At 37.9% G+C, this 26004-nt stretch overlaps 2 protein-coding genes across 2 annotated transcripts in view; one reads left to right on the top strand and one right to left on the bottom strand.

The window, feature by feature from the left end:
• Positions 1-7: 7 nt before the first annotated feature.
• Positions 8-1550, bottom strand: LOC145991292 (zinc finger MYND domain-containing protein 10-like). Its single transcript, XM_083127321.1, has one exon. It carries the CDS (start codon positions 1546-1548, stop codon positions 223-225), a length of 1326 nt encoding a protein of 441 aa, XP_082983447.1. The 5' UTR covers positions 1549-1550; the 3' UTR covers positions 8-222.
• A 2146-nt stretch (positions 1551-3696) lies between these two features.
• LOC145991220 (2-amino-3-ketobutyrate coenzyme A ligase, mitochondrial-like) overlaps positions 3697-26004 on the top strand; it is a 37911-nt gene continuing 15603 nt past the window's right edge. The window contains exons 1-5 of the mRNA XM_083127207.1: positions 3697-3783; positions 10949-11172; positions 16143-16244; positions 18382-18589; positions 24064-24247. Coding sequence (XP_082983333.1) covers positions 3756-3783; positions 10949-11172; positions 16143-16244; positions 18382-18589; positions 24064-24247 — 746 coding nt within the window. The 5' untranslated portion in view covers positions 3697-3755. The remainder of the gene's footprint in view (positions 3784-10948; positions 11173-16142; positions 16245-18381; positions 18590-24063; positions 24248-26004) is intronic.

Here is a 26004-nt window from a genome sequence, read left to right as displayed (position 1 = left end):
CTAATCAACAAAATTTTCTGGTGATTCTACTTTCTATCTGAGTATGAGTGATTAGTTTAACCTTTAAATTGTCAATAGCTTAAACATGACTGACATTGCATGCTTATCAACAATTTCAGATAAAGAAAAATTAAAAGACAATTACCGAATGATTAGTCAGACAGCACATAATATGAAACTACGAATGTAGAAAAGAGTAACAGATAAATCAGTGAAACCTCATTATGAATCCAATTTAACTTCCTTAACTTGAAAAACCAAATCACAACTTGCTTTATGTTTTTTCCAATGTTTCACTTGACATTCTCGACCACAATACCACTCTTCTTTACACCGGGAACATTTTTTACTTGCTGGATCTCTACATCTTGCACATCTGTAGTTCTCAGGCATTAGAGCTTCCACAATGTCAAAGTTATAGGTGTCGACTAATCTTTTAGCATGTTCAAATACTTGTGCTTCATCACACCTAAATAGAACTTTAGCTTGATTTTGTGCTATTTCCTCCCATTTATTAGCTCCACTTTCCAAGATGGCTTTTCTTATCTCTGGAATAACTTCCAATAGAGGAAAATGTCGAGGTGGTGGTACATTTGTTATTGATAGTTTGTTTATGTAGTACTTCAAATCTAACATGGGAGGTATTTGATCGATTAGAACATCATGGAGATAGCCCTGTAGTTTTAATAACTGTTCTTTTCTGAAATCATTGATTTGATAATATGACAAGCATGATGGTCCAAGTAATAATTGCCGTATGGCTATCCAAGTCTGCCCTTCAGGTTTGATCACTTTAAGTTTGAATGTTGCATCTTCTTCTTCCCATTTTCCATTTTCATAAACAAAAAACTTACCACATTTGTTTTTTCTCCATGGTCGCTTTACTATAAGTTCAGTTAAGAGCAAAAGCACGTCGTGAGTTTCATATAATTTCTGTGCTGCACTCAGAGGGAGGCACTGTAAATATTCTGATATGTAGCGTATGATAGAAATGCAACGAATTCCTATATCAAACTTCAGTTTATTACTTTGTGATACAACTTCATCTTTACTGGAACATGGTTCGTTAACTGTATCCACTTCATTAGTATCGAAAACAACCAGTTCTGCAAGTTTTGGCATGCAGTAATCTATAAGATCAATTACACAGTTTTCTAAACACTCGCAACTGTCTTCATGATATAATATAGTTTCCATTAGTGCAACTGCCAATGCTTCATGATAAAGAACCATATAGGGCAGAAAGGTAGTTGTAGGTTCTTCATTTATACTCAAAAGTATTGGAAACACTTTTTCTCTCCAAACAGATATACAAATTGCTTCATGCACAAGAATAGGTATTTTCCCGCATGAAATAAACATTTCTTTTACAACTTCGTTTGCAAGTTTACCCGCTTCATAAGCGGCTTGCAAATTCAATCTTTGTAATCGTTCGTGTGACTGAAACCACCTCGTAGTACCAAGTTCCTCAATATTACTCCGTTCTATGCTTTGAACACAAAGTTCTATTTCTCCAGGTAACATTAAATGTCCAGCACTTGCTTCCATTTTCACAACGTTTATCTAAAAAGATAGAGAGAAAATTCAAAACTTATACTTGCATGAACTTATTACTGGAGTACACACACCAAACAACTCTACGGTAACTAAGCAACCATGTAAATATCAGCGTTGCCAGAGTCATGCGCACAGAATACACGGAATCAGCTATGAGATTGCCCTCCTCTTGGTCTGGAAATTGCGATTTTATTTCCGTCCAGAACAGTGGAATTATACACATTTATTATTATAATTCGCGATTAAAATTACCACCTGAGCGCTAGTATCGCTTCCAATATGGCATCTCTTTATAGGATAAATCTTCGCGATTAAAATTACCACCTGAGCGCTAGTGTCGCTTCCAATATGGCCGCTCTAAGTAGGATAGATCTTCGTTTACATTCAGCAGTATTACAAAAGAGCAGCGTGTTGTCATGACTGGTATGGTAGAAAACGTTTAAATTACGCATTATTTTTAAATATTGCGAATGCGATGTGAATTCCAGGTACTCTACCAAACGTGAAGCTGTACTGAGAACGAAGCATTTAATTATGATAGGCATAAATAACACGGACAATGCAGACGAAACTATGTATACGCACTGGTTGTCCAAGGCAGTGCTGTATCATCTGCACGTCATGTAACTGGGGTTCTCGGAAATTATTTGAAAATAAAGGAATTGAAATTGACCTGTACTTGAAAAGCTGGGACAGGAGAAAATTGCGAACATATCGTTACAGTTCTTTCTCGAAAGAGAAAGGCTGGTTTAATAATAATATTCACGATTTCATGACCAGGCTATACTCAACGAAAAAGGACATCGTACCCCGTACTGAATGAAACAGTAACATTAGCATATCCACTTTTTTCTAGTTACATTTGACATTAATTCATTCTCAAACTATTTTCATCTTCCATCTTAATCGACTTGCACCTGTTCCTAATTTCACACATACGTAATACCGGTAATACATGGACGCATTGGGTAAGACGCTTCATGATTTTTCCGAAAAAAAAAAGCTTTATTTATAAAGTACAATTTAAAACTTTACTTTCATGGTAATATATATTTCTCTCTCGAAAAATGAAGTAAGCAGACTTGTGCATTCTTCGTAATTTTCTTTGCCGAATTACAGTGTTATATCCCCCATACCAATCTTATGTCAATTACGTTTTCCCTGATTTATTAACAAATTTCATTTTGTTGATTCCACGGGGTGGAAACATGAAAACTTCTAATTTATTCTGACCCATAAAACGATTTAGAGCAAAAGAACCTGAACAGTAGACCTTACTCTCTCGCATATTCCCCATGCTTTAAACGACTTCAACACAACGTATCCTACTTAGAGTACTTCCTGAAAGTCACACCAGATGGCATATCGGTTAATTTTAATCGCGAAATCGACGTGCACCTGTTCCAAAATTTCATGCATAATACTTTTTTTTCGAAAAAAAGTGTTTTATTCATAAATAAAAATTTAAAACTTTAATTTCAAGCAATAGAATCATCTTTCGGAAAATAAAGTGAACAGACTCGTGGGGTGGTGTGCCCAGGATTTTTTAAAGGGAGGGGTTACTTATACTTTATGTTGGTAGTCAGCCCTTATTTTGTCATATTTTCCTACCTTTGGCGTTCTTATTTTTAGAAATACTGGACAGAAGGGGGATTAACTCCTACCAACCCCTTGGCACGCCACTGGACTCGTGCATTCTTCGTAATTTCCTTGCCATATTTTTTCCCGATCCCGGTCCCGACTTTTGTGGTTCTCGCACACCCATAACCACCCATCGACCCTGTTTTTTGGTTCCATTTTGTTGGTCTTGGAAGCACCTCTCTGGCAGCACTGCTTTTCTGCTTCTCACATCTCTTGAACACCTTTTAGTGAAAAATCCCCGCCTTTCGTGTATTAACGTAATCGAAAATTATACTTATTGTTACGGTCTTTTTAAGGCTATTAGCAAAAGTACATCCCATTTTTGTGGACTCTTACTTCAAGAATAATATTTGTACATAGGAACTTAAGCTTAACATAACAACAAAATATATTCAGGCAAACATTAGAAAATGAAGGGCGGGGCTTGACCAATGAAAGGTGTTTGTGAGCTTGAGAATTGTGCGATAAAAGTCTGAGCACATGTTACCCTTGATGTTACCCTGCGACCAATTCTATGGCTGGAGATTGAAACAATTCTTCACCCATTAACGGGTACAATGATTAGGTCGTTAACTAAAAAGTATAGTAAGTAATTGCTTTGCTTAGTAAACTAAGTTGAGTCCAAGTACTCCTCATATAATCTGTGGATAAAACATAACTATTTAGTGTCACATAACTTGACGAGTTGTTTTGTGTTTGCGTACTGATAACGGAACGACTTAAGATGACCGGACCCCTCTCCGATTTTCTTCATATTTGGCATACTCACTAATTTAGGTCTCCTAATCACGAATGTGGATACTAATATGATATTCCCATGACAGATTTCTTTATTTTTACAGAAGAAATTAATTACGGTAATAAGTTCATTTAGCATTGTCTAACATCTGCAAGGTGTTTTGTGTGATGTAACGGATTTCTTCAAATTTAAAACTTTGGGGCCAGGTGACTCTGGCCAATCCCTCAAAAATTTCAAACAAAAATGTTTTTTTAGTTTAAATTTCCCACCGATTCCGGAACGAAAAACGTGAATACACCTTGAAGTATGGGTAATATTATAGTATAAGGGAAACGGATTTCTTCAAATTTGCTGGAGAAAGTATTTATGGAAATCATTTTCTGTAGCGTTGTGGAAGTTCGTGAATCTAGTTTTGATCCATTTTAATGCGAAAAATGGAAGTTCGTGAATCTAGTTTTTGATCCATTTTAATGTGAAAACATGTCTTTTTCTACGAAAATCTCTGTCCGACACGCTGTTTCTGCTGCCGCCATTTGCTGTCTGGGTAACACTTTATTATACCGGAGACGGATTTCTTCAAATTTACAGGAGAAAGTACAGGGTGTCCCACGAACGGCGCAACTGGGAATTAAGAGTGGCGTTACTTTGTAACCGAAACCTGTACATACATAAGTCATACACCAAATGTTAGCCCTGTCCAAGTAGATATTTTTAAACATAGAAACAACAAACGGGGTGCAGTGTTGTTCATGCAGTGTTGCCAAATGTAAGTGAAAGTGTAAATTTATTTTTCCACAAAGCATGGAAAATTGCATGTCAAACATTCGTACGGAAATTTGGACGTCAATTTCCACCTTGGGTAGGTGGACTATTTCGCCATCTATAGTTCAGAGAAGAAAATCGATCGTTTTCGCGTATAGCCAATCCTGAAATGCCTCGTAAAGGCGTACCGGTCCAAATGGGTGTTTTAAAAAAAATATGAGGTACAGTGGCAACACTGTTGATGTTTGAAGGCAACAAAAGGTGTGTTTAGTGATGGTCTATGACATGGAAATACTGGAAACAGGAATAAAGAAAATGAAAATTATGGTGAAAAAAGTGTTACTGCCTACTCCTGGCAATCATGCAATGCGATAAGAGTGCCCACCGAACGAGAACAAAATAATCAGTTAGTTGTGTACTCAGAACTGTTTGAGCCGTGCATTTCGCATTGTTCGTAGGGGAAGATTAGAATTGTTCTGTGAAATGAAGTACTCTTTGGAAGAGAGGGTGTTCATTGTGGAACATTATTTTTGTTCAAAATCGTACGCTAGTGTAAAAACTGTGTTTCGCGAGAAATATCCGAATAACAGTGTTCCAGAAAATTCAACAATATATCGACTTGTTTCCAGATTTCGTGAAACAGGATCAGTTAATGACAAACCCTACCACAGACAACCACCAGTTTTGACACAAGGTGTGCTGCAGGATGTGGAGCAGAGAATATCACAATCTCCCAGGAAATCTGTTCGTAAACTTGCTGCACAGTCAGGTGTATCAAAAACAACAACTCACCGAGCGTTAAAACAATTGCACCTACGTGCATATAAGGTACAGGCTGTGCAAGAATTGAAGGAAGCAAACAAAGGTGCACGTGTAAGATACTGCCAGTGGTTTAGAAATTTTATTAGAGACAATGGTGTAAATATTTTGGATAAGGTTTTTTTCACAGATGAAACATGGTTCCACTTAAATGGATATGTCAACAGTCAAAATTCTCGACACTGGTCAAGTAACAATCCCCATTTGTTACATGAACAATCACTTCATCCACAAAAGATCGGTGTGTGGTGCGCGATTTCACGGAGAAAGATAATCGGTCCATTCTTTTTCAAAACAACAGTTGACGGAATAGTTTATCGTGACCTTATCACACAGTTTATTTCTCTGTTGGAACGTGATGAACGTGATTGTTGATTTCAACAAGACTCCGCAACATGTCACACGTCTAATGAAACTTTAGACATGTTGGCAGAGTTTTTTGGCGATCACATTATAAGCAAAAACTTATGGCCCAGTCGCTCCCCGGATCTGACGTCTCCAGATTTTTTTCTGTGGGTTATTTGAAACAAACAGTTTACACCCAAGAACACTTGATGATCTAAAAATAAACATTTGCACAGCCATTAACAATATAAACCAATCAACCTTGCATAAAGTTGCTTCCAACATGATAAAACGTGTTGATGAATGTCTCAGGGAAAATGGTTGTCATTTTCAACATCTTTTGTAAAGCTACACTGCCTGTTACGTGCATTGCATGGTTGCCAGGAGTAGGTAAGTAACACTTTTTTCACCATAATTTTCATTTTCTTTTTTCCTGTTTCCAGTATTTCCATGTCATAGACCATCACTAAACACACCTTTTGTTGCCGTCAAACATCAACAGTGTTGCCACTGTACCTCATAATTTTTTTAAAACACCCATTTGGACCGGTACGCCTTTACGAGGCATTTCAGGATTGGCTATATGCGAAAACGATCGGTTTTCTTCTCTGAACTATAGATGGAGAAATAGTCCACCTACCCAAGGTGGAAATTGACGTCCAAATTTCCGTACAAATGTTTGACATGCAATTTTCCATGCTTTGTGGAAAAATAAATATACACTTTCACCTACATTTGGCAACACTGCACCCCGTTTGTTGTTTCTATGTTTAAAAATATCTACTTGGACAGGGCTAACATTTGGTGTATGACTTATGTATGTACAGGTTTCGGAGTGGCCGCGGTGGCTCAGTTGGTAACGCATCTGACTACCATGCTAAAGGTCCCGGGTTCGATCCCCGGCCGGTTTAAATCCGGGAACTTTTCTAACGTTGGAAGCGACCCTGGTGCCCACCCAGCGTCGAATAACATGGGTACCTGGGGGAAACCCTGGGGGGTAAAGGCGGTCAGGGGCATGTTGCTGATCACATCACCCCCACTCATGAGCGGATCAAGAAAGTGTGGGGCGTTACCCCACACCCCCTATACGCCTTCATGGCATGGTGCTAAGCACAGGAGAACACTTTACCTTTATTTTTAATTTTTTTAATGTACAGTTTTCGGTTACAAAGTAACGCCACTCTTAATTCCCAGTTGCGCCCTGTACTTACGCAAATCATTTTCTGTAGCGTTGTTGATGTTCGGGAATGTAGTTTTGATCCATTTTAATGCGAATGCATGTGGTTTTCTACGAAAATCTATTTCCGATGCGCTATTGCTGCTGCCGCCATTTGCTTTCTGCACGAGACCACAATACACGATATTGCTGCTGCTACAAGCCGATGTCCGTATATGCTAAATTGAATGAACGGAGTGCTAATGGAACCTAACCTAACAGGCTTAACCTAACCTAGTAGGCATACCTCGTCCCCGTGATGGTTCGTGAGGCTATCGTGAATTTTTGGGCTAACATCAATGGTTTTGGGTGCTACCAGTGGATGGTCTGTGGGGAATAAGGAACAACAGTAAGTACTCGTTATTGTAAGAAATAGACAATATTTTCGTTAGAAATTCATTATTTCACCTTAGGAAATGTTCCGCAATACAGAATAGTACATTAGCAATGTAAAAAAGTGCGAAATACATGATTTATAGGTGTTTCCCTTATGCAGATAGGTAAGAAAAAATGGTAAATATGCGATATCGCCCAGACGGATTTCTTCAAATTTACAGGAGAAAGTACTTACTGAAATGAGTTTCTTTAGTATTCTGGATGTTCTTGGAGGTATTTTCTTTCACGGGAAACTAAAAATGTCGTATTTGAATGCTGCCGAACAAGAATTAATCACTTTTTACGTAAGAAACTGGCATTGCCTGCCATATTTTGCCGTTGTTTCCATTGTGTGCGTGCAGATGGCGAGACCGTCGAAAGTCACACGGTCTCGTCATTGTTTCCAAACGTGCATTTTTTTTACGAGAACTTTTTTTTTAACTATGCTTACCTAACCTAACCTTGCCAGAAATGGTTTCTGGGGCTATCATGAATGGTTTTTGGGGCTATCGTGAATGGTTTTTTGGGGCTATCCGTCAGTGGTTTGTGATGACGTAATGAACACGAAAGTAGGTATTTTTCGGTGAAGAAGGTTGAAACGCTGCATACCCAGAACAAAACAAAAGCACTGCGCGATGATCCATGACTAGTGCATGCCATATTGTCTGTTACCCAAGCAGAACAAGGAAGACAAATGATCACTCGTAATATGAAAAGTTGACAATTTTATGGAAAAAGGCATAACTTCACCTTAAAGAATGTTCCGCAATGCAGAGAATGATAAAATTAAGGAAATAAATGAGTTAAAGGTGTCCGGGCATTATCACATATTTATCGTAAAAATGTCAAAAATTGACAAAATGAAGAAGTTTTAGGTGTCAGGTTATTATCAGATTTTTACCCGAATCTGAAGTTAAAAGTTGTCGGAAATGTCTAGAAATTGCAAAATGAGCGAAAATAAGGCGTTGGTTTTCGGAATAGAAACCGTCGATTTTCGCGAAATTTTTGTTTCACAAGCAACTATATATACAGGGTGATTGGTAATTCGACCTATTCCTGGAAAGGGGTAATACTAGAGCACATTTGCAACAAATATGACCCTATGCACCGGGGGTCGGACATCAATGGGTTTCGAGTTATTGTAGTTTGTAGATTTTCATGACATATTCCGACTTGTGACCAAAAAACTACTAATTGTGAAAAAACTACTACACCCTGTACACTTAATCGACATGTTGCTAACAGCTGACGAATGAGTGACTACTGGGAAAAAAATTCATGCCCAAAATTCCCATACCCACAAAAAGAAACAGTCATTGGAGCACACGTCATGAAGAAATTTGGAAATTATCGTTTAAATCAAAGAGGATTACTCAAAAAAATGGTAACACACTTAGCGTAAAAATTACGGAAAAAACTTCCTCGTTTCATAAGCTCTCCAAAAAGATACAAATGTTGTCAACTGGCACACGGGTTGGGGGAGAAATCTGAATTTAATGCGGAGAAGGCACGTTGTAGACCTCTTTGTAAAGTGAAAGGAAGTTGTCGGTTGTGAGAAATAAAGGAACGAAATTGAGTGAAGTAATAATGTTATTTACCATTCCAGGTTGTCAGAATTAACTGTTACGAAAACTACAAATCCTGTTCGAATTTCCTCCCCGGTTATGTTTGCAAGCACGCAGCCTGCAGCGTACTTCAGACACAGTCACTTGCGTTGACACTCAGTCTCTTATGTATTGGGCGGCTGTCACAATTCTCTCTCTCAACTCTTCTTGGAGCAGAGGGCTGATACATCTTCTAACAGGGCACGGACCATATGGGAGTTACCTCACAAAAATAGGTAAAAGGGGAACCGACGTATGCCGAGACTGCCTGATGGAAAGAGACACGCCAGAACATAGAGTTTTTTTCCTGCCCCGCCTCTGATGAACAGATAATATCGGCCAGAAGAGACCTGCCGAATAGCAACATCTTCGAACTGATAAGGAGCGAACATGTAAAGAAGTTATGCGACCTTGCAGACTTAGTGTCTAATATCGAGTTGCGGAGGTACCTGACGGAACCGGAAACCCGGTGCCCACCAGCCCCCCCGCTCCTCAACAGGAGCCCCGCAGAAGCAGTAGGATACGAAACCAAGTCCCCACACCCCCTCCCCGGAGACCGTCACAATCGCGTCGGGAGCAGATACCAGAGGAAGAAGAGGAGTCTGCACCGGAAGATTCATCCCGAAGGAGAAACTTCAGAGTGTCCACTAGGAGACAAGGAGCTGCCGCCAGGAGAGGGTTACGTCCGCCCAATCAGCCTGGCGAGAGCCATGAAGGTTCCCGGAGAGAAGTCGTCGAAGATGAAGAATGACCTAAAAACCATTTCTAGGGATAAAATAATGCAATAGCATAATAATGAAAAACAAAAAAACTGTTTAAAAGTAATATCAGAACCCCACATTAAATCGTGACTAAAGTTTCTTTAATAATAAATCCAAGATGAGGGACCATAAACTCTTAGAAATTTAACTTGAAAATTGCTAGACTTGGAATCTGCTGGAATCCAGTAGGCACCAAAGAGACTTAATATAAAAGGAAATTTCGAAAACACAAACAAATTAAATTTAATTTAATTTTTTAACAATGTAAGTGTAGTAAAAACCATGAACATAGATTTATATACTTATTATTAATTAATATAATCTAATATAAAAGTTTGTTTATCTTTTTCCCTTTTTTATAATTGTTATTATTATTATTATCATCAAGTCTACATATAATTATTTGCGTATTTTATGTCATATTTATGTATTACATATCTAACAATTACAGTTTCCGCATAGTTAGCATGCTATCAAAACTTAGTATTACTGATTTACGTTAAATTGTGCGGCTGTGATTTCATTCTGAGACCTCATAGCAGCTTCAGTCTGCACGGACATTGAACCTCGCACGGCCACAGTCGCTAGCGTGGAATGCAGAGTCAGCTTCATGTCGCATAACCAAGTTGACACGGAGTGCTGATGCCGGTATCTTATCGAGCGTGTGTCCTCAACACATAACTGCAATAACGGCAAGATAAACAAAACCTCTTACAGTATGTGTATATTAGGAATCGATATCCACTAAATTAATGAACTAGTCCAGTATTTCAGTGTACTTAACTTCCTTCCAAATAGCAAATTCTCACCACACATTACAATAAAGCCTGATCTGGAAACCAGCCGGGGAACTTGTGTCCGTGCAGACTAATCCAAGCCATCATTCACCCCATCACCCCATCATACTCTCCCCTCAAGCTTAAAACAATTCGAGATACCAGAATGGTTGTCCCTCCTGTACATAGCATTTCCTACTATCTATTGCGAAATAGAGTCTAATAACCATTTTGGTGCAGGAGGAAAGAATTAGTGGAACCACCCTGGCACAGAGCTTGTAAATTCAGTGATTTGTAATTTTTAAATGTTAAATTTCTAATAATTCTTTGACTAATGGAGTTTTGTGTACTAGGTGTGCAGTCATTCCCGAAATGGACTTTCCACATGCTCAGATGCCAGACTCATGCACAACCCTTCCTCAGAGAAGTGATGCAAGGGGAGCTTGTGAAGATCGTGGATGCAGGCACCTGGAAGAATGAACATATCCTTACTTCACAGCAGGATGTAGGAGTCACCGTCAAGGGGTATTCAAAGAAAGTACTCAATTTCTGCTCCAATAATTATCTTGGATTCTCAGTAAGTTGTTTTTTGCAATATCTGCTCCATACTTGCATTAGTAATAAATAAGTTCAGGGTGGCTACTCATAGCGAATTCTGCATGAATTTTTCTTTGTACACATGAAGAATTGCAACTTTTATTAATCCAAATCCCATTGAATTTATATATATTTCTAAATGCCCTGAGACAAATTATTCACAGTTTAACTTTCATTTTTATCAAGGAAGGAAAAGAAGGATGCTTGGAAAATAAAACAGAATTCTGACAATCTGTTTACTTTGCAGAACAATTTATCTGACAGCCTGGAAGAATATTGCAAGAATTATTGATGTTGATTGGTTAATTTCAGTCCAGAATTCTTATAAAATTAATAATTTTTCATTGATTAGTATATCTCATAACATTTGTGACTGTGTTTGTAGATTTCGAGTCTGAGTATGTGAAGTGGCACACCTTAAATTAAATATTTTAAATATACAATACTGTTTAATTGAATTGAATTAAAATGTTATGAATTTGGATACATTGGAATCATATTGTTAATGTTTGTGTGGGTGATAAGAGGCAGTAACACATGAGGTTGAAATAGAAAGAAACATCTGCTTGTACCCTTGAATTTTTGGAAAGTTCACCTTGAACACCGGGAATTATACTTGAATTTTATCATGGTCTTAAGGTAGCCACCCAGATGTTAGATTTCAGATCACTAACATAAAGTGAATCTAAACATTTTCTGTATTTTTTTTTTAATGTCTCTAATTACCTAGCGACGTGCTAGTATTATAAGAGGTTTGCAAATAAAATAGTTGTAAAAATATTGTGTAACATGTAAATTGGGTTATTTATCAGCTTATTTACAATTACACCACTTGCATGCAATATATATTTCTGTTCGAGCAAGTGTTCTTGGATTACGAGCCAGGTTAAATCGGTGCAACGTTTCTAGCACATACATTCCTCTCATCCTCATTCTGGAGACTGATGAGACCACAACTGAAGACCAAGGCCCTACTCCTATCTGTTAAAGATGACTCAGAACTCCGTATTCTAAAGTCGTTTTCACGTTCAGAAGACACAACGGTGCTTATGGAGAAACCACACAGTGTTGCCAATACAGCGCTAGCTCATGTCGCCGAGAAATGATGACCTTCCTTCACAATGAAGGTGTTACATATTTTGTATATGTAATGATAATTATATGTAATTATTAATATTATACTGTGAACGTTACAGTAACCCTTTTTACTATGATCCATTGCGATCACTACACACGCGAGTGTAATGCACGAATATGACACTTCAGAAATCACTTAAAAAAGTAAAAATCACTGAGAGCTCACACAACTGAAAACACTTTTTCGGGAGAGGGAAAAAGTCTAAACAGACCAAAGTAGATCTCTCACTCAAGTAAGGGGAACCTGGCACATGGGTTAAATTCAAGTTGCAACCCAAACAAACAAATGAGTTATGGCCCACGTGAACTGATAAGACGTGAATGACTCAAGCAAGGCATGTTATATTTCTATCTTGAAGCCCCATATTTTGTCACGTGTTGGAAAGCCTTTCAAAGGTTAATATGGTATCTATGAATTTATGTGTACGTTGGAAACTGAAAGGTGATCTTCATTTCAGTATTAATGTCGACAGTAATGTAAACAAAAACAATGTGTATTTGCGACAGCACTAATGTTGCTCACAACAGCAGCATTGAAAATAATTGTCAATTATTAAATTTAAGTAATTTCAATTCTATTATAACAAACTGCATGAAGTACATATTTTTACTGAATGGAAATAAAATAACAACTCGAAAACTTGGTGGTGATAGCCGGAATGCTGCGGTGAGTCGGCTCAAGATGGCCAGACAACGTCTCCTTACTTCGCGCGCGGTTCGGGTTAAAAAGAAACTCCAAATGCATGGAAGTAATATTTCTGGGAACCTTTGAGTGGTTATAAAAAATAATTTCATTATTTTCTCCACAACTTTGTCGCTGGAAGTTTTTACTTGGAATTACAGAACAAAAAATGGCCAGCGACGACATTTTCTACTGCACCAATATAAAAAATCTCCACATACTTTATTTGAATATTTTTTAATGAGAATATGCTTTAAAGTATTGATAAATTCTGAGTACCACCATCACCTATGACAATTAAAAAACAGTGTCAATTTTTTTAATAATGAATGCTTCAAGTTTACGGCATGTTTCAACGTTAGGAATGAAAACAATGTAAAAATTGTGTTTTCACGGAAAATTTGCGTTTTTAATTTATCTAAAGTTATGTAACCAATTTTTTGTGTTCACCATCGTATTCTCTACAAAATTTCCTGCAAAACTGCAGGTACCGATTTTACTTAAGCTAAATTTGTAAATCCAGAAATTTCACAACAGCGTGCTCATATTTCCCATAAGAAAAGCATTGCCCATAAGAGCCCATTGTGTCTTCTGAACGTGAAAACGACTCTAGAAGTATACCATGTACCCTGTGAGTGTTGGACACCATCAGGGTTCCCACACACCTGGAGAACCTGGAAATCTCAGGGAATTTGAAAAACATTAAAATATTTTGAGTCCTCCTCCGAGGGAGGGATATTATATTTGGAGTTCATGTAGAAACCGTAACCATATACAGGACAAACAGGACAAACTGTTGAACAGCAACACAGTGAACATCAGATTGTTCCAACCAGAAGAGTCAGAACTAGCAGACCACATCATCACCTGTGGGCACAGTATTTTAGAAAGCAGGTACGAAGGATAGTTGGAAAAGAAATTTCCCTAATCAGCCATCAGCAGAGAGTTTTATTCTCTAGAAAGAACATGACATGAGCAGAAAGAGGCATCACTACACTATTTTTCCATATAGACCCCAGCAACATTCAGGCACTTGTTATACCACTGCACAAGTTTCAAGAAACCCTGTTTGGAAATGTGTGTGTCCTGTTTATTGATTAAAAGACTTTGGTTCAATGTTGAGAGAAATCAGAATTTTCATTTTCATTTCTTTTATTTGTCACATGACATACTGGAAGTCCCACCCATTCGTAGCGAACAACACCTTGCACTTCATCCTTTGTCCACGATTGGAACATACTTCTCAACTATTCCTGTCTTCAACAGCAGTATGCTGGCACCCTCTGCAAGGAAAAGGGTGTGCATTGGGCAACAAAAGAACGAAGATGCCTATATAACCACAACATAGGCCAACCCAAAAATTCCACACTTTCTGGAAATGCACATTCAGGAAACTTTTTTTTCGACTACCCCTCGTATCAACGGGGACAAGGGACTCCAGCTCAGTCATGCCTGGAATCCACTTCTACGTTAAAGCACGTTATCCACCAATAAAACATGAGGATCTAGAGCGAACCGATATGAATACAGTGTCCAAGCTCCTCTCCATCATAGTTATATATTTAATCTCACACTGGTCTCCAATTCTATATTCCCTGAAGATTAGAACAATGTATGTGCTCAAAACATTGCAAGCTAATGGTGACTTACCCTGGCTGGTAACTCGAGAACACTTCTTCGAATCATATCACCATTATAGCTACAATTCCTTCTAATATCCTAACACATTACCATATTTACTCATGTATAATGCACACTTTTTTCCAAAATTTTTGCCCCAAAAAATGTGGTGCATATTATGCACGAAATAATTTCTTAATTTTTACGGAACCGTATCATGTTATACACCGTGTCCCAAAAGTCCGGTAACACTTTTATTAATTCATTATACAAAAACTACAAGTGATATAGCTTTCGTGTATATGTCATATGAAAGAGTATCTCAAATTGTTTTTTTTAATGTATGAGTTCACAATGCCTCAATATGGGAATCATGTGTAACACGACATATGTCTACATGGTAATCAAATTCTTGCCATACTCTTTGGAGCATATCTCTGGCAAGAATTGTATTACCGTGTAGACATATGTCGTGTTACACATAATTCCCATATCGAGGCATTGTGAACTCATACATTAAAAAAAAACATTTGAGATACTCTTTCATATGACATATACAGGAAAGCTATATGACTTGTAGTTTTTGTATAATGAATTAATAAAAGTGTTACCGGACTTTTGGGACACGGTGTATATTGTTGTAAAGCTTGAATTCTGCAGTTTCTGAATATGGCAATAGTATTCCATTCAAAATGGCGACACTTATTTGCAATGCGGTTGAAATAAGTTCATTACAAAATGAAGGAATGTTCTCATTTTTATGGTACTTTGTATGAAATAAAAGATAAGGAAATAGGAAATAATTAAAATGTATTACTGGCCAATTAATATGACATATGAAGTGTGTAAATGCCTTACTGGAGGAACTCTTGTGCTGCTAGCTGCTAACTTGAGGGTCCTGAATGTGCCTCCTATAAATGTTTCGTAGTCATACAAAAAGTATATATTTTGAAATTTTTCTAGAAAAAGTAAAGAGGAAATGAGCAAAACCACTTATAAAAGTTTAAAGGCCATGTGCCACAATTTTTCACTTTGTAATGTAATATTCTCCTCTTGGTCCACATAAGTTAGCAACAGGTGCTTCATTGAATTGGAATGATGTCATTCACTGTTGATCGGCATAGCAACAGCTTTACGACCTACAACTAAGTAAGCCATTTCTTGAACCTGAATTATACTGTGCATTATATACGAGAAATAATTGTTTGTCACTTTTCCCTATCAAAAACCAGGGTGCGTATTATACATGAGTAAATACAATATTTACACATTTTCATAATGCTAATATGTTACTGCTTCGTAATGATGAAAATGATTTCTGCTGGTGTGGGAGTGAGTTGCCAACAAACAAGAGACAATACTGTGGTCAGAGGTAGTTACACATTCTCTCCCTCCCCCCCTCTCCCCCATAGCTGCCACTAAGAAGGTTATGTTATTGTTGGATAGAAAAGTTGAATATTTTCCAAGACCTCAAATTTATGCAAATAATTATTTTGAGCAATTTTTTTCAGAACCATCCTGAGGTGATTTCTGCAGGAAAGGAAGCTCTTGATAAATATGGATCGGGATTAAGCTCTGTACGATTTATTTGTGGAACCCAGGATATTCACAAGGTAATTGCAATTGTAAAATAGATTATGGAAATATAGCACAAGATTGGAAAATTACAGGGTATCCAAATGAAAATTCCCTGATTTCAAATTACAATTGTGAGGAAAGTATTTGACATAGTGCATCGTGTAAAGCATCTCAAATATTTTTTTTGTGTGGAAGGTTGGTTCGTCTCATTTAAGGACCTCTCATTTATTAGCTAAGTTATACAATATTTATTCCTGAACTGTCTGAACACATGCTTCCTATTTTCTTCATATTAATACAGTAGAACCTCGATTTTACATTCTTCAGGGGACCAAGCTAAAAAAAAAAAAAAAAAAAAAATTAAAATGCAGGAAAAATGTAAAAGCAAGGAAAATCTCATAATGTTTTGCTTTGTTGGGCCCATCAAGATTGAATGTATAATGTGGGAGAATCTAAATCCGGGGAATGTAAAATTAGGATCCCACTGTATATTCATATGTAGATAAATCAGAAAAAAAAATTACTACATCAAATGAAAAAAAAAAGCACAGAATGACCTGGTATGAATTGATGATGTATTCTAAGAAGGCTACACACACTTCACTTTTCCACGTAATTTCCAAAGCAATTGAGACATTGATCAAACCACTGGACCAACTTGTTGATGCCATCTTGGTAGAAATCATGTCCCTGCTCATACCACTTTGTGACAGTGGACTGGACATCATCTTCAGACTAGAACCATGTTCAAAACAGTGCACTTTCAGCTGGGGAAAAAGGGAAAAAGTCACTGGGTGCCAAGTCTGAGGTGTATGGGGGTGGTTCCACACTTCCCACCTGAAATGTTGCAACAATTGTTGTCTGGCGGGATAGATGGGCTCTTTCATTGTCATGAATGAATATGACACCCTCACTCAACATGCCTGGTCGTTTGCGTCTGATGGCTTCACGTAACCATGTTAACGTATACCTACACCATTTTGCAACATGTCTACTGATAACACTCCCACCATACACTTCTGTGAGTTGACAAAGAATATCCACTGCCGGAACATTCCTCGCCCACAAGAAGTGTATGACACTTCGCACTTTCACGGCAGACCAATTCTGCAAGCATCTCACTATTGCGTCAGCTATTATGCCATTGATGATACACGTAAAGTTGTCGAAACTCGCTACGAGTATATGATGCCATGTATTGCACCTCCGGGTAAACCAATGACTTATCTAGTATTTTATGCATTCACAGAATGCTTGTTGTAACCTTTTTTTCTGATCCATCCATGTATAATTAAATATATCGATGTGTGACTTCATTCTTAGCAATGGGGATCGCTGGTGACATAGGGATGTGGCTTTGACAGGAAGCAAGAGGTCAGGAAGAGGAAAGATGGAAGAGACAGACTGCACCTCTCTCCACATTTACCTGGCTCAATCACCGCCGGTTGCCTGCAGGTTCAATGTAGACGAATCACCTTATCCTGACGCTTCAGGCATCTTCGGAATACAGGACTGTCTCATGGCACTTAACATGCCCATACTCTCGCTCATCAGAGATTTGTAAACTTTGTTTATGTTTTATGGAAATGGCAACTTTTACTCTGAAATGTTGTCGACCCTGCAGGTTTTCAGTCATCTTCTATTGAGTTGATTACCTCTAACCGGTGGATGAACCTGATAGTGGCGAAGGACTTTCACTGCTTTACCAGCAGTATGCTTGTGGTCGGTTGCATTATTGGGTCAGCATACTGTGTAAAGAGGCAATGTATTATTGTGATTTTCAGTGTTCGCTCAGTCTCCCTCATCAATATATTGGAAGTGTAAAATATTCACCACACTGGAAAAATTTAAATCTTCACAGGTGCAGTCTGTATGTTTAGTTACAGATTAAAGGTGGCAGAAACGAAAGTGAGTGTTTGATCTGCACAGTTGCCAGGCCCATAGTAAATATAGAGTTAGAATGGAAAAACGTTTGAGGCTTGTCGAAAATTGTGGTAGCATGTAAAGAGAATGGATTTTTGGGAATGGCTTTGAGGGGTGGGTATGAGGTTTAGTTGGGAAGTTACTGAATACTGAATGGTTTTATTCATGTCAGGGTGTCAGGTTGCACTCATAGCTGATATGTATGTCCTCACCCATTTCTGTATTATGTAAATTCTGTTGCTCTTTCAGGAGTTGGAGGACAAAATAGCAAGATTTCATGGCCGTCAAGATGCTATTCTTTACCCAAGCTGTTTTGATGCTAACGCAGGACTTTTTGAAGCCTTGCTAACTGAAAAAGATGCTGTTATATCTGATGAATTAAATCATGCATCCATAATTGATGGAATCCGCCTGTGCAAAGCAAGGAAACACCGCTTCAAGCACATGGATATGAAAGGTAAGGCAGGGTACCCTTGCATTGAATGGTTAACATAGAAAAATAAATAGAATTTTCATCAAATACACACAAAAATTGCAGATTACAAACCTACAAAATCGTATCTATGTTTAAGGATAATTTTATTGACAAATTAGACACTTCTACAAACACACAATTTATTGCAAGTGCAGAAAGTTTTATGGAGGTGAAATGAAAACTTTTACAAAACAATAGGCACAAAACATGACTTAAGTAAAGTTGATGTAGTAATAAAATGTAAAAGAAGCTTTATTCATAAAGAAAAGTAAGGATGCTATTAATTGAAAAGGTGGCACCATCCAAGAACATTGGTTCAATCTACAGAATCATATTTTTAATGAGGAAGGTAAATAATTCTTTGTGATTAGAGGCATGCAAATTTTGTTTATGACCAATACACAAAATGTGACACAGCAAACACACTGCAATGCTCATTTTTCATATTTTTGAAAGATGTGAGGTGTATTTTCTTAATTCACCATTTTTAGCACTGAAATGTCATTTTATATACCGCTTTTGATCCCAAAATGTGCCTAGTTTTTGTACTGAAATCTTTATCCTTTATTCACCATAAATAGAAGGGTGATTCCAAAAGTAAGGTTACATGAGCTCTCGAGAACAAACTTTATACTACAGTCAGATATATTGATACACAGTACTCTGCCACCGATACTCACTACTTTTCAACATAGTCACCATGTTTGTCTAAACATTTGATCTATCGGTACACCAAGGCATCAATACTGACATAGAAGAAATCTTTGTCAAGTTCCTGAAGCCATGTCCTGATGGCTTGCTGAACTTCCATATCACCCAGGAGGTTCTTCAATGGTCCGAAAGGCATTTTTCTCCTGTGTCACATGATGCACTCATGTTTCATCCCACAAATCATCATCTGTTGTGGTTGAGCTTAGCCAACCAGATCGTTGCTCATCTTGCACATCTGTCCTGCCATTATCGAACTCAGTGCACCAAACCCACACCTGTTTCCGTGACATGACATTAGAACCATACACCTCAACCAGTTGATGATGAATTTCTGCTGGTGAGATGCTCTTTAGTTGCAAAAACCTGATCACACTTCCACGCTTAACCATGTTTCCGTAAATGCAGCCATCTTCCAACTGATATTGCAAGGGTCTGATGCAACATATGTCCCATGTAGCCTCGGTTGTGTGATAAAGCTGTGCTCTTCTGCTGAGAGCCTGGCGGCAAATTTGAAGAACAGGAGGAATATGAAACCCTTGAGAGCTCTTGTTACCTTACTTTTTGAATCACCCTTGTACGTGGCTCTACTTACGATGTTAGCCGCCATTCCAATAATGGTGTAGAAGAAGGAGAGATCAGATTCTGCATTGACCTGGAAGTGGAAGAGTAAGTGGCTCGCGACAACTTCGTGCTGTTGAAGGTTTTTTAAATGTTTTATTCTCTACACTTAAACTTTTTAAGACAACTCTAAGAAGACAACAGCTGATAGTGAATTACTTCCTCCGTCTTCGCTCGATGCTCTTGCATTCATCACATCACACTGTCTCAGATGAGCATAGGCTGGCAAGGTACCGCCTCCACCCTAGTGCCACTAGACCATTTGGTGTTCTTGCAGACAAGATCTTGTCAGCGCTAGGTGTTGACAGTGATATTCCTTGGTTCTCTCCACTCTTCACTCTTGTCTCCCAACTTGTGAATTTCATGCACCATTCATAGACATGTCTTTAACTCCCCCCCCCCCCCAAATGCAGAATCACCAATGGTTGTAAACCAGCAACGGTTCTTAGAGCTTCGCACGCAGTACCCCAATTTTAACGTGTTTTATACGTATGGATCCAAGTCAGTTGAATCAGTTGGTTGAGCCTTCACCCTAGACTCTCAAAGTTTCAGTTACTCGCTACATCCTGCCTGTTCCATCTATACGGTAGAGTTGTACACCAACCTCAAGGCACTGGACTTTGATGATGTCATTGGTCTGAGGAAAGTCCTTGTGTGCAGTGATTCGACCAGTGTGCTTCAGACACTGGAATCGCCGCATTCCAGGCATCCCATTGTGCAACCCATCTTCCGACGGCTTGTGTCCTTATCTGCCAGTGACGATGTCTGCTTCTGTTGGGTCCCTAACCAAGTGGGCATACAGGGAAACGAAGCAGCCGATGCTGCCACCAAGTCTGCTGATGCACACGGTGGAGTTCAAGTCCACCTTTTGCCAGCTAGCAACCTGCAGAATGTTTCGTTGTTGCCTTGTTGACACTTGGCAGGCCGAGTGGGATGAGAAAATGTGGAACAAGCTTCTCACTATTAAGCCCACCACAGGTGCATGGCATTCCTTATCCCATCCCTCTCATCGAGAAGAAGTAATTCTTAGCAGACTCCGTGTTGGACACAGCCATCTAATGCATAGTCGCTTGCTGCAAGAGCTGGACCCTCGGATGTGTCATGTTTGTAACGTTGCTTTAAGTGTTCAGCATATTCTTATTGAATGTGCCAACTTTGCTATCCTCAGACAGACTTTTAACCTTCCCAGCTGTTTGTCAACCTTGTTGGGTGATGACAACAGTGTCTTATCAGATGTTTTTAGATTTTTGTGACGCACTGGTCTCTTCCACCATCTGTGAGGAAGATTTTAATACATTCTGACTTTTTAATGTTTTGTGCAGGTCTTTTTGCAATCTTGTACTTTTAATTTTTTTCCAAGGGGCTTTTCCACTCTTGGAAACATTGGCGAAAGTCATTTTCTAAAATAGTATTCATTGAGTTTCATTGCTTTTGCTTTCACTGCCCACACGGACTTGAACTGGGCTCCTTTTAGTGCAGATTTGACCTTGGGGAACAAGAGAAGTCAAGCTAAGGTGAAATGCTTGATGTTTGCTTGCTGGGATATTGTGTTTAGCCCTTGAGAGGCAGTGTGCCAGGGTGGCTACTCATTGAGAATTCCTTGAATTCCGGAAATTGTGCATGATTTTTTCTCCGTAGATGTGAAACAATTGCAGCTTTTATTAATTCAAATCCCATCGAACTTACATCATCATCCTTCGCTGTTTCCTGCCTCTGGCTGGGTAGGCATAGAAGTCAAGCCTCTCCATTTTTTTCTGGTCTTCCACCACTCCTCTCTTTCCACGGTGTTCCAATCTTGTCCTCTTCTCCTAGCACTCTCCACTATCTGCTCTCTCCACCGACATCTTGGTCTCCCCCTTGGCCTTATTCCCACTCCTTGCGTATTGTAAGCTCTTACTGGTAGTCTTTCTGCATCCATCCTCTTCATGTGTCCAAACAATCTCATCTGTGCCTGATCTATTTTGTTCACCACCGCCACTGTCTGTCGGGTTCCCTTATTTCTTATTCTATCCCTTCTAGTCTTCCCCAATATACTCCTTAAAAATTTCATCTCCACTGCCTGCATCTTGAACAGTTCTCTACACAACTAAATGCTTGAGGAAACTACCAGAGGAATTTCTCTCTAAATCGAATAGTTGTACTTGTTCTTAGCCTACAAAATGGCCATTCATGAAAAGGAATTTTCGTACTAAATTTTGTACTTATTTTGAAGACTTCTAGCATGTTTTTGTTCACTGGACATTATAGTTGTCCTTAAGTAGACTCCGAACTTCCCAATAATACACAGAAAAAGAACACACATTCGAATTAAAATAAAATATGTTTTTATTTGTCACTTGAAAATACAGAAGTTTGAGTTTTCAACATAGCTTTCTTAATAGCCACTATTTCCTGCAAAGATTTCTAAAGCAAATGGTACCTTATAATTAGAGCCCGGAAGGTTGGCAAAATGCCTCTTTTTATCTACTGCATATATTGATAAAATTTTTCCGGATATACGTTTCTCATGTTGTTTCGAATGTTTTAGAAGCCTTTTCATTTTGCCTATTTAGGACCCCACTGCCTATTTTTAATTATAATGCCTTTTTTGCCTCTTTCAATTAAATTTGACCATTTTTTTTAAAAAAATGTGTATATAAATTATTTTTCTCCGAAGAAACGTTGTTGGCATTTATTTTTCTTTCGTTTATTATGTGAATAATTTTCGCCTTATTTGAGTAATATTGAACTCATGCATGTTTCAACATTGCTGAAGGAGAAAAGTGTGAGAAAAATGTATTTCATACTCAGTTAGGATATTGCCTTTCGGTTAACATTTCCTTGTGCATGATTGACTGCTGAAGTGGACAGGTTGATTTCGAACACAAAGACGATACGTATTTCTGAAATCTCCCTCTCGAACCCGAAAATTTAAGGAAGTTGCATCTGAGCTTAGTTTACCTCCGCAACCAGTCTTGACCAGATGGGGAACCTGGATATCAGCAGCTATATATTATGCTAACAACCTTGAAAAAATCAGTGAGGTGATAGATGCTCTTCCAGAAAATGAAGCGGCTTCAATTCGTGAAGTGAAAAAACTCCTGTGCTATTCAAGTTTATTTTTGCACATTATGGTGCATTCCCAGAGACAATTACAATTACAGAACTTAAAAAAAAACACCTTGTAGCATCCATGAAAATGTACGAGGAATCTATGCAGCAGATGATGGAAGTGCCAGGAGAAAAGGGGCCAGCTGTTGCGGAAGTGCAAGCGGGTAGTGAGTGCAAATGAGGACTTGAAACAATTGAAAACAATTTGTGATATTCTAAAAGGTGAAAATGCTGTAACCAAAATGCGTCCAGCTACATTAGCTTGTTTTATGTATGCTCCAATAACTTCTGTCGAAGTAGAAATATAATTTTCTATTATGAAAAACATTCTCTCTGACAGATTACTATCAATGAATGTTGAGTAATTAAAAAATCACCTTGTAGTTATGTGTAATCAAGACGGAGAAAATTGAAATGCTCTTCCCAATGTAGATTTTAACATGTTGCCAGAAATTATAGATAAAAGTAAGCGACTTCCAAATGTGCCTTTTTTCGGTTTATTTTGCCTTTTTTTCATTTTTAGTACCTATTTTCCACATTATAAATGCCTTTTTGCCTGCCTATTTTAACGAAAATAAATGCCTGAACTTCCGGGCTCTACTTATAATATTGTGAAACTGACATGCAAGAAAAGTTTTGCTACTTTTTGCTAGTTTCGGCTAATTTAGCTTCCTTGTGACCGCTTGCTCCCATGTAAATGGGTCATCTTGCAGCCCTGTACAAAACTTCCTTCAACAAATTGATTGTTTTTGTAGCCAGTTTTCCAAGTTTTGTGAGGAATTTAATATTAACGTGTTGCTAAATGTTCGCACACACAGTCTGTCCAATGAAGTTCTGATACATGGGAAAGTGTGTGCACAAGTGGAAGGGAAAACGTATACAGACATTACTTTTTACAACAAGAAACCTGTAAAAAAAATCAGGTTATTTTGCTGCCACACCTCATATTCTGTGTTTGTGTATCAATTCATCTCTGTACAATTGTCCTACAACTGCCATATTTTTATTTTGTAACTGAACCATTTCCTTCAATTTAGATTTGGAAATGAAACTCCGGGAGTGTTCAGATGCCAGATTGAAACTAATTGCAACGGATGGCGTGTTCTCTATGGATGGGGATGTGGCTCCACTCCCAGAAATAGTTAAGTTGGCAAACTCATATAAAGCTGTTGTCTTTGTGGATGAATGCCATGCTACAGGAGTTTTTGGAAAATCAGGGAGGTTAGTACAACAACAATGTTATGATTAGGCAGAGGACTGGTAACCATTAAACATTTTCAAAATATAGAGACAAAAAGGCACCAAAAATTTCTTCAGATACAAAATACAGGGTGTCCCAAACAAAAGTGTACCCAAAGGGTATGCTTTTCTTTGTGACACCCTGTACAATGTCAATACAATTAACTTTAAACAAACACACTGAGAAAACCACATTTTAATAGTTGTCAGGTGCATTGCAGTTAATTACCAGCTATATTTTAAAGTCTTTTTTGTTTTCTGTGACTGTATTGTGAAAATCTTTCATGAATTGAGGAAATGTTCTTTCAGCTTCGCATGATGTAATTAGGCTGGCCTTAAAATTTATGGTATCCACTGCACAGTGCCCAGAATGCCAAAAATATCATAAAAAATCAATCTGGAGCTCGCTTGTTTGACCTCTAAATGAATATAAATGTGTAAGATTGAGCAATTTCAAGGAAAATGGACACGTTGGGTCCACGGAATTGATGTGAGGTTGACTTTTTAGCTTTTTTATGCAAGAAGTATAATTTATGACCTATTTCAATAAACACTTCAAATCACAGTAATATAAAGCAAGACACTTGAAGACTGAAATACATTCTCAGAAATAGATTAATTAATAATAATATTTCTTAATAACAATAATGATAATAAATAGTGAAAAGTATAGTTAAAATACATATGTTGAATGCCAGAAAAACAAAGACTTCATATCCAATCACTTTCAAGATAAATTAATGTTTTTTTTAAGGCCATTAAATAATATTTATTCCGATACCTTTCTTTCTCCTTCCTCCTTTAAATGTACTTTGGATGTGAATGTGAATTTATTGGATGTATTTTCCCAGCGAAGTTCTTTAGTTTATCTCTAAACATGCACGTCTTATTGATTTTCTTGGACTTCTTGTGAATGCTTCACTTCAATGTTTTCCTCTGATACCTTCCGCTTCGCGTACTTCCCGCGCACCGACACAACGCTTCCAGTTTGTCTTAGTTGTTTATCCCAGTTAACAATATTCACATAAGAAGGAACATTGTTGTGACGTTGAAGATTGATTTCACGCCAAAAAGCACGTTGAACAAGCTTCACAGATTTGTTTTTTGCCAGTGAAAGAACGCAGAACACTTTCTGCTGAACAGTCCACTCTGCCATCACGTCAACTCAAAGTACTGGTGATTCTCGCAAATGACCATGTACCTGAAGTTATACTGTTTTGTAATGTTAAAGGTTTAAGCCGAACACACTATATATAGTTGACCCTTTTTTTGCTGCAATTTTTTAGCTGGATGAAATTACTTCAACTTCCTATTAGATTTCTATAAGATGCACTGATAATGCAAAACAAATGTAATTTTGTTCCAATATACAGAGTATTGGGCATTGCATATGTGCGATGTCATGAAATGAGGTAGGGCAAAAAGCTGTTTTAAAGTAAGATAATCTGTGTAAAATAAACTGTAAGCTTAAGTGTAACCCTACTTCAAATAATAAATAATAATAAAAATTTTATAATGGAAAAAAATTTGTTTGCCTTCTGTGAAAATGATTTTATTCTCACTGAAACATACAATACTTGCAATTTTTACTCTCTAGAGCAATAGTAACATTATATACTATGAGCACTAATTGTAGTTTCAATTAGACATCGTATCATGCTGTGCTAACCACTTTATCATAGAGGTCGGCTAATGCTTCATTGAGTGTGATCAACTTTCCCAGATACATAGTGTAACGT

The sequence above is a fragment of the Lepisma saccharinum genome, chromosome 1 (genome assembly GCF_977018435.1).
Source record: "Lepisma saccharinum chromosome 1, izLepSacc3.1, whole genome shotgun sequence".
NCBI lineage: Eukaryota > Metazoa > Arthropoda > Insecta > Zygentoma > Lepismatidae > Lepisma > Lepisma saccharinum.
Note: the sequence above shows the minus strand (reverse complement) of the source record. Positions and strands in the feature narration are given on the sequence as shown.

Bases quoted from the DNA above. Each gene is read 5' to 3' on its own strand.
- LOC145991292 (XM_083127321.1), bottom strand. From the start codon at position 1,548: ATGGAAGCAAGTGCTGGACATTTAATGTTACCTGGAGAAATAGAACTT.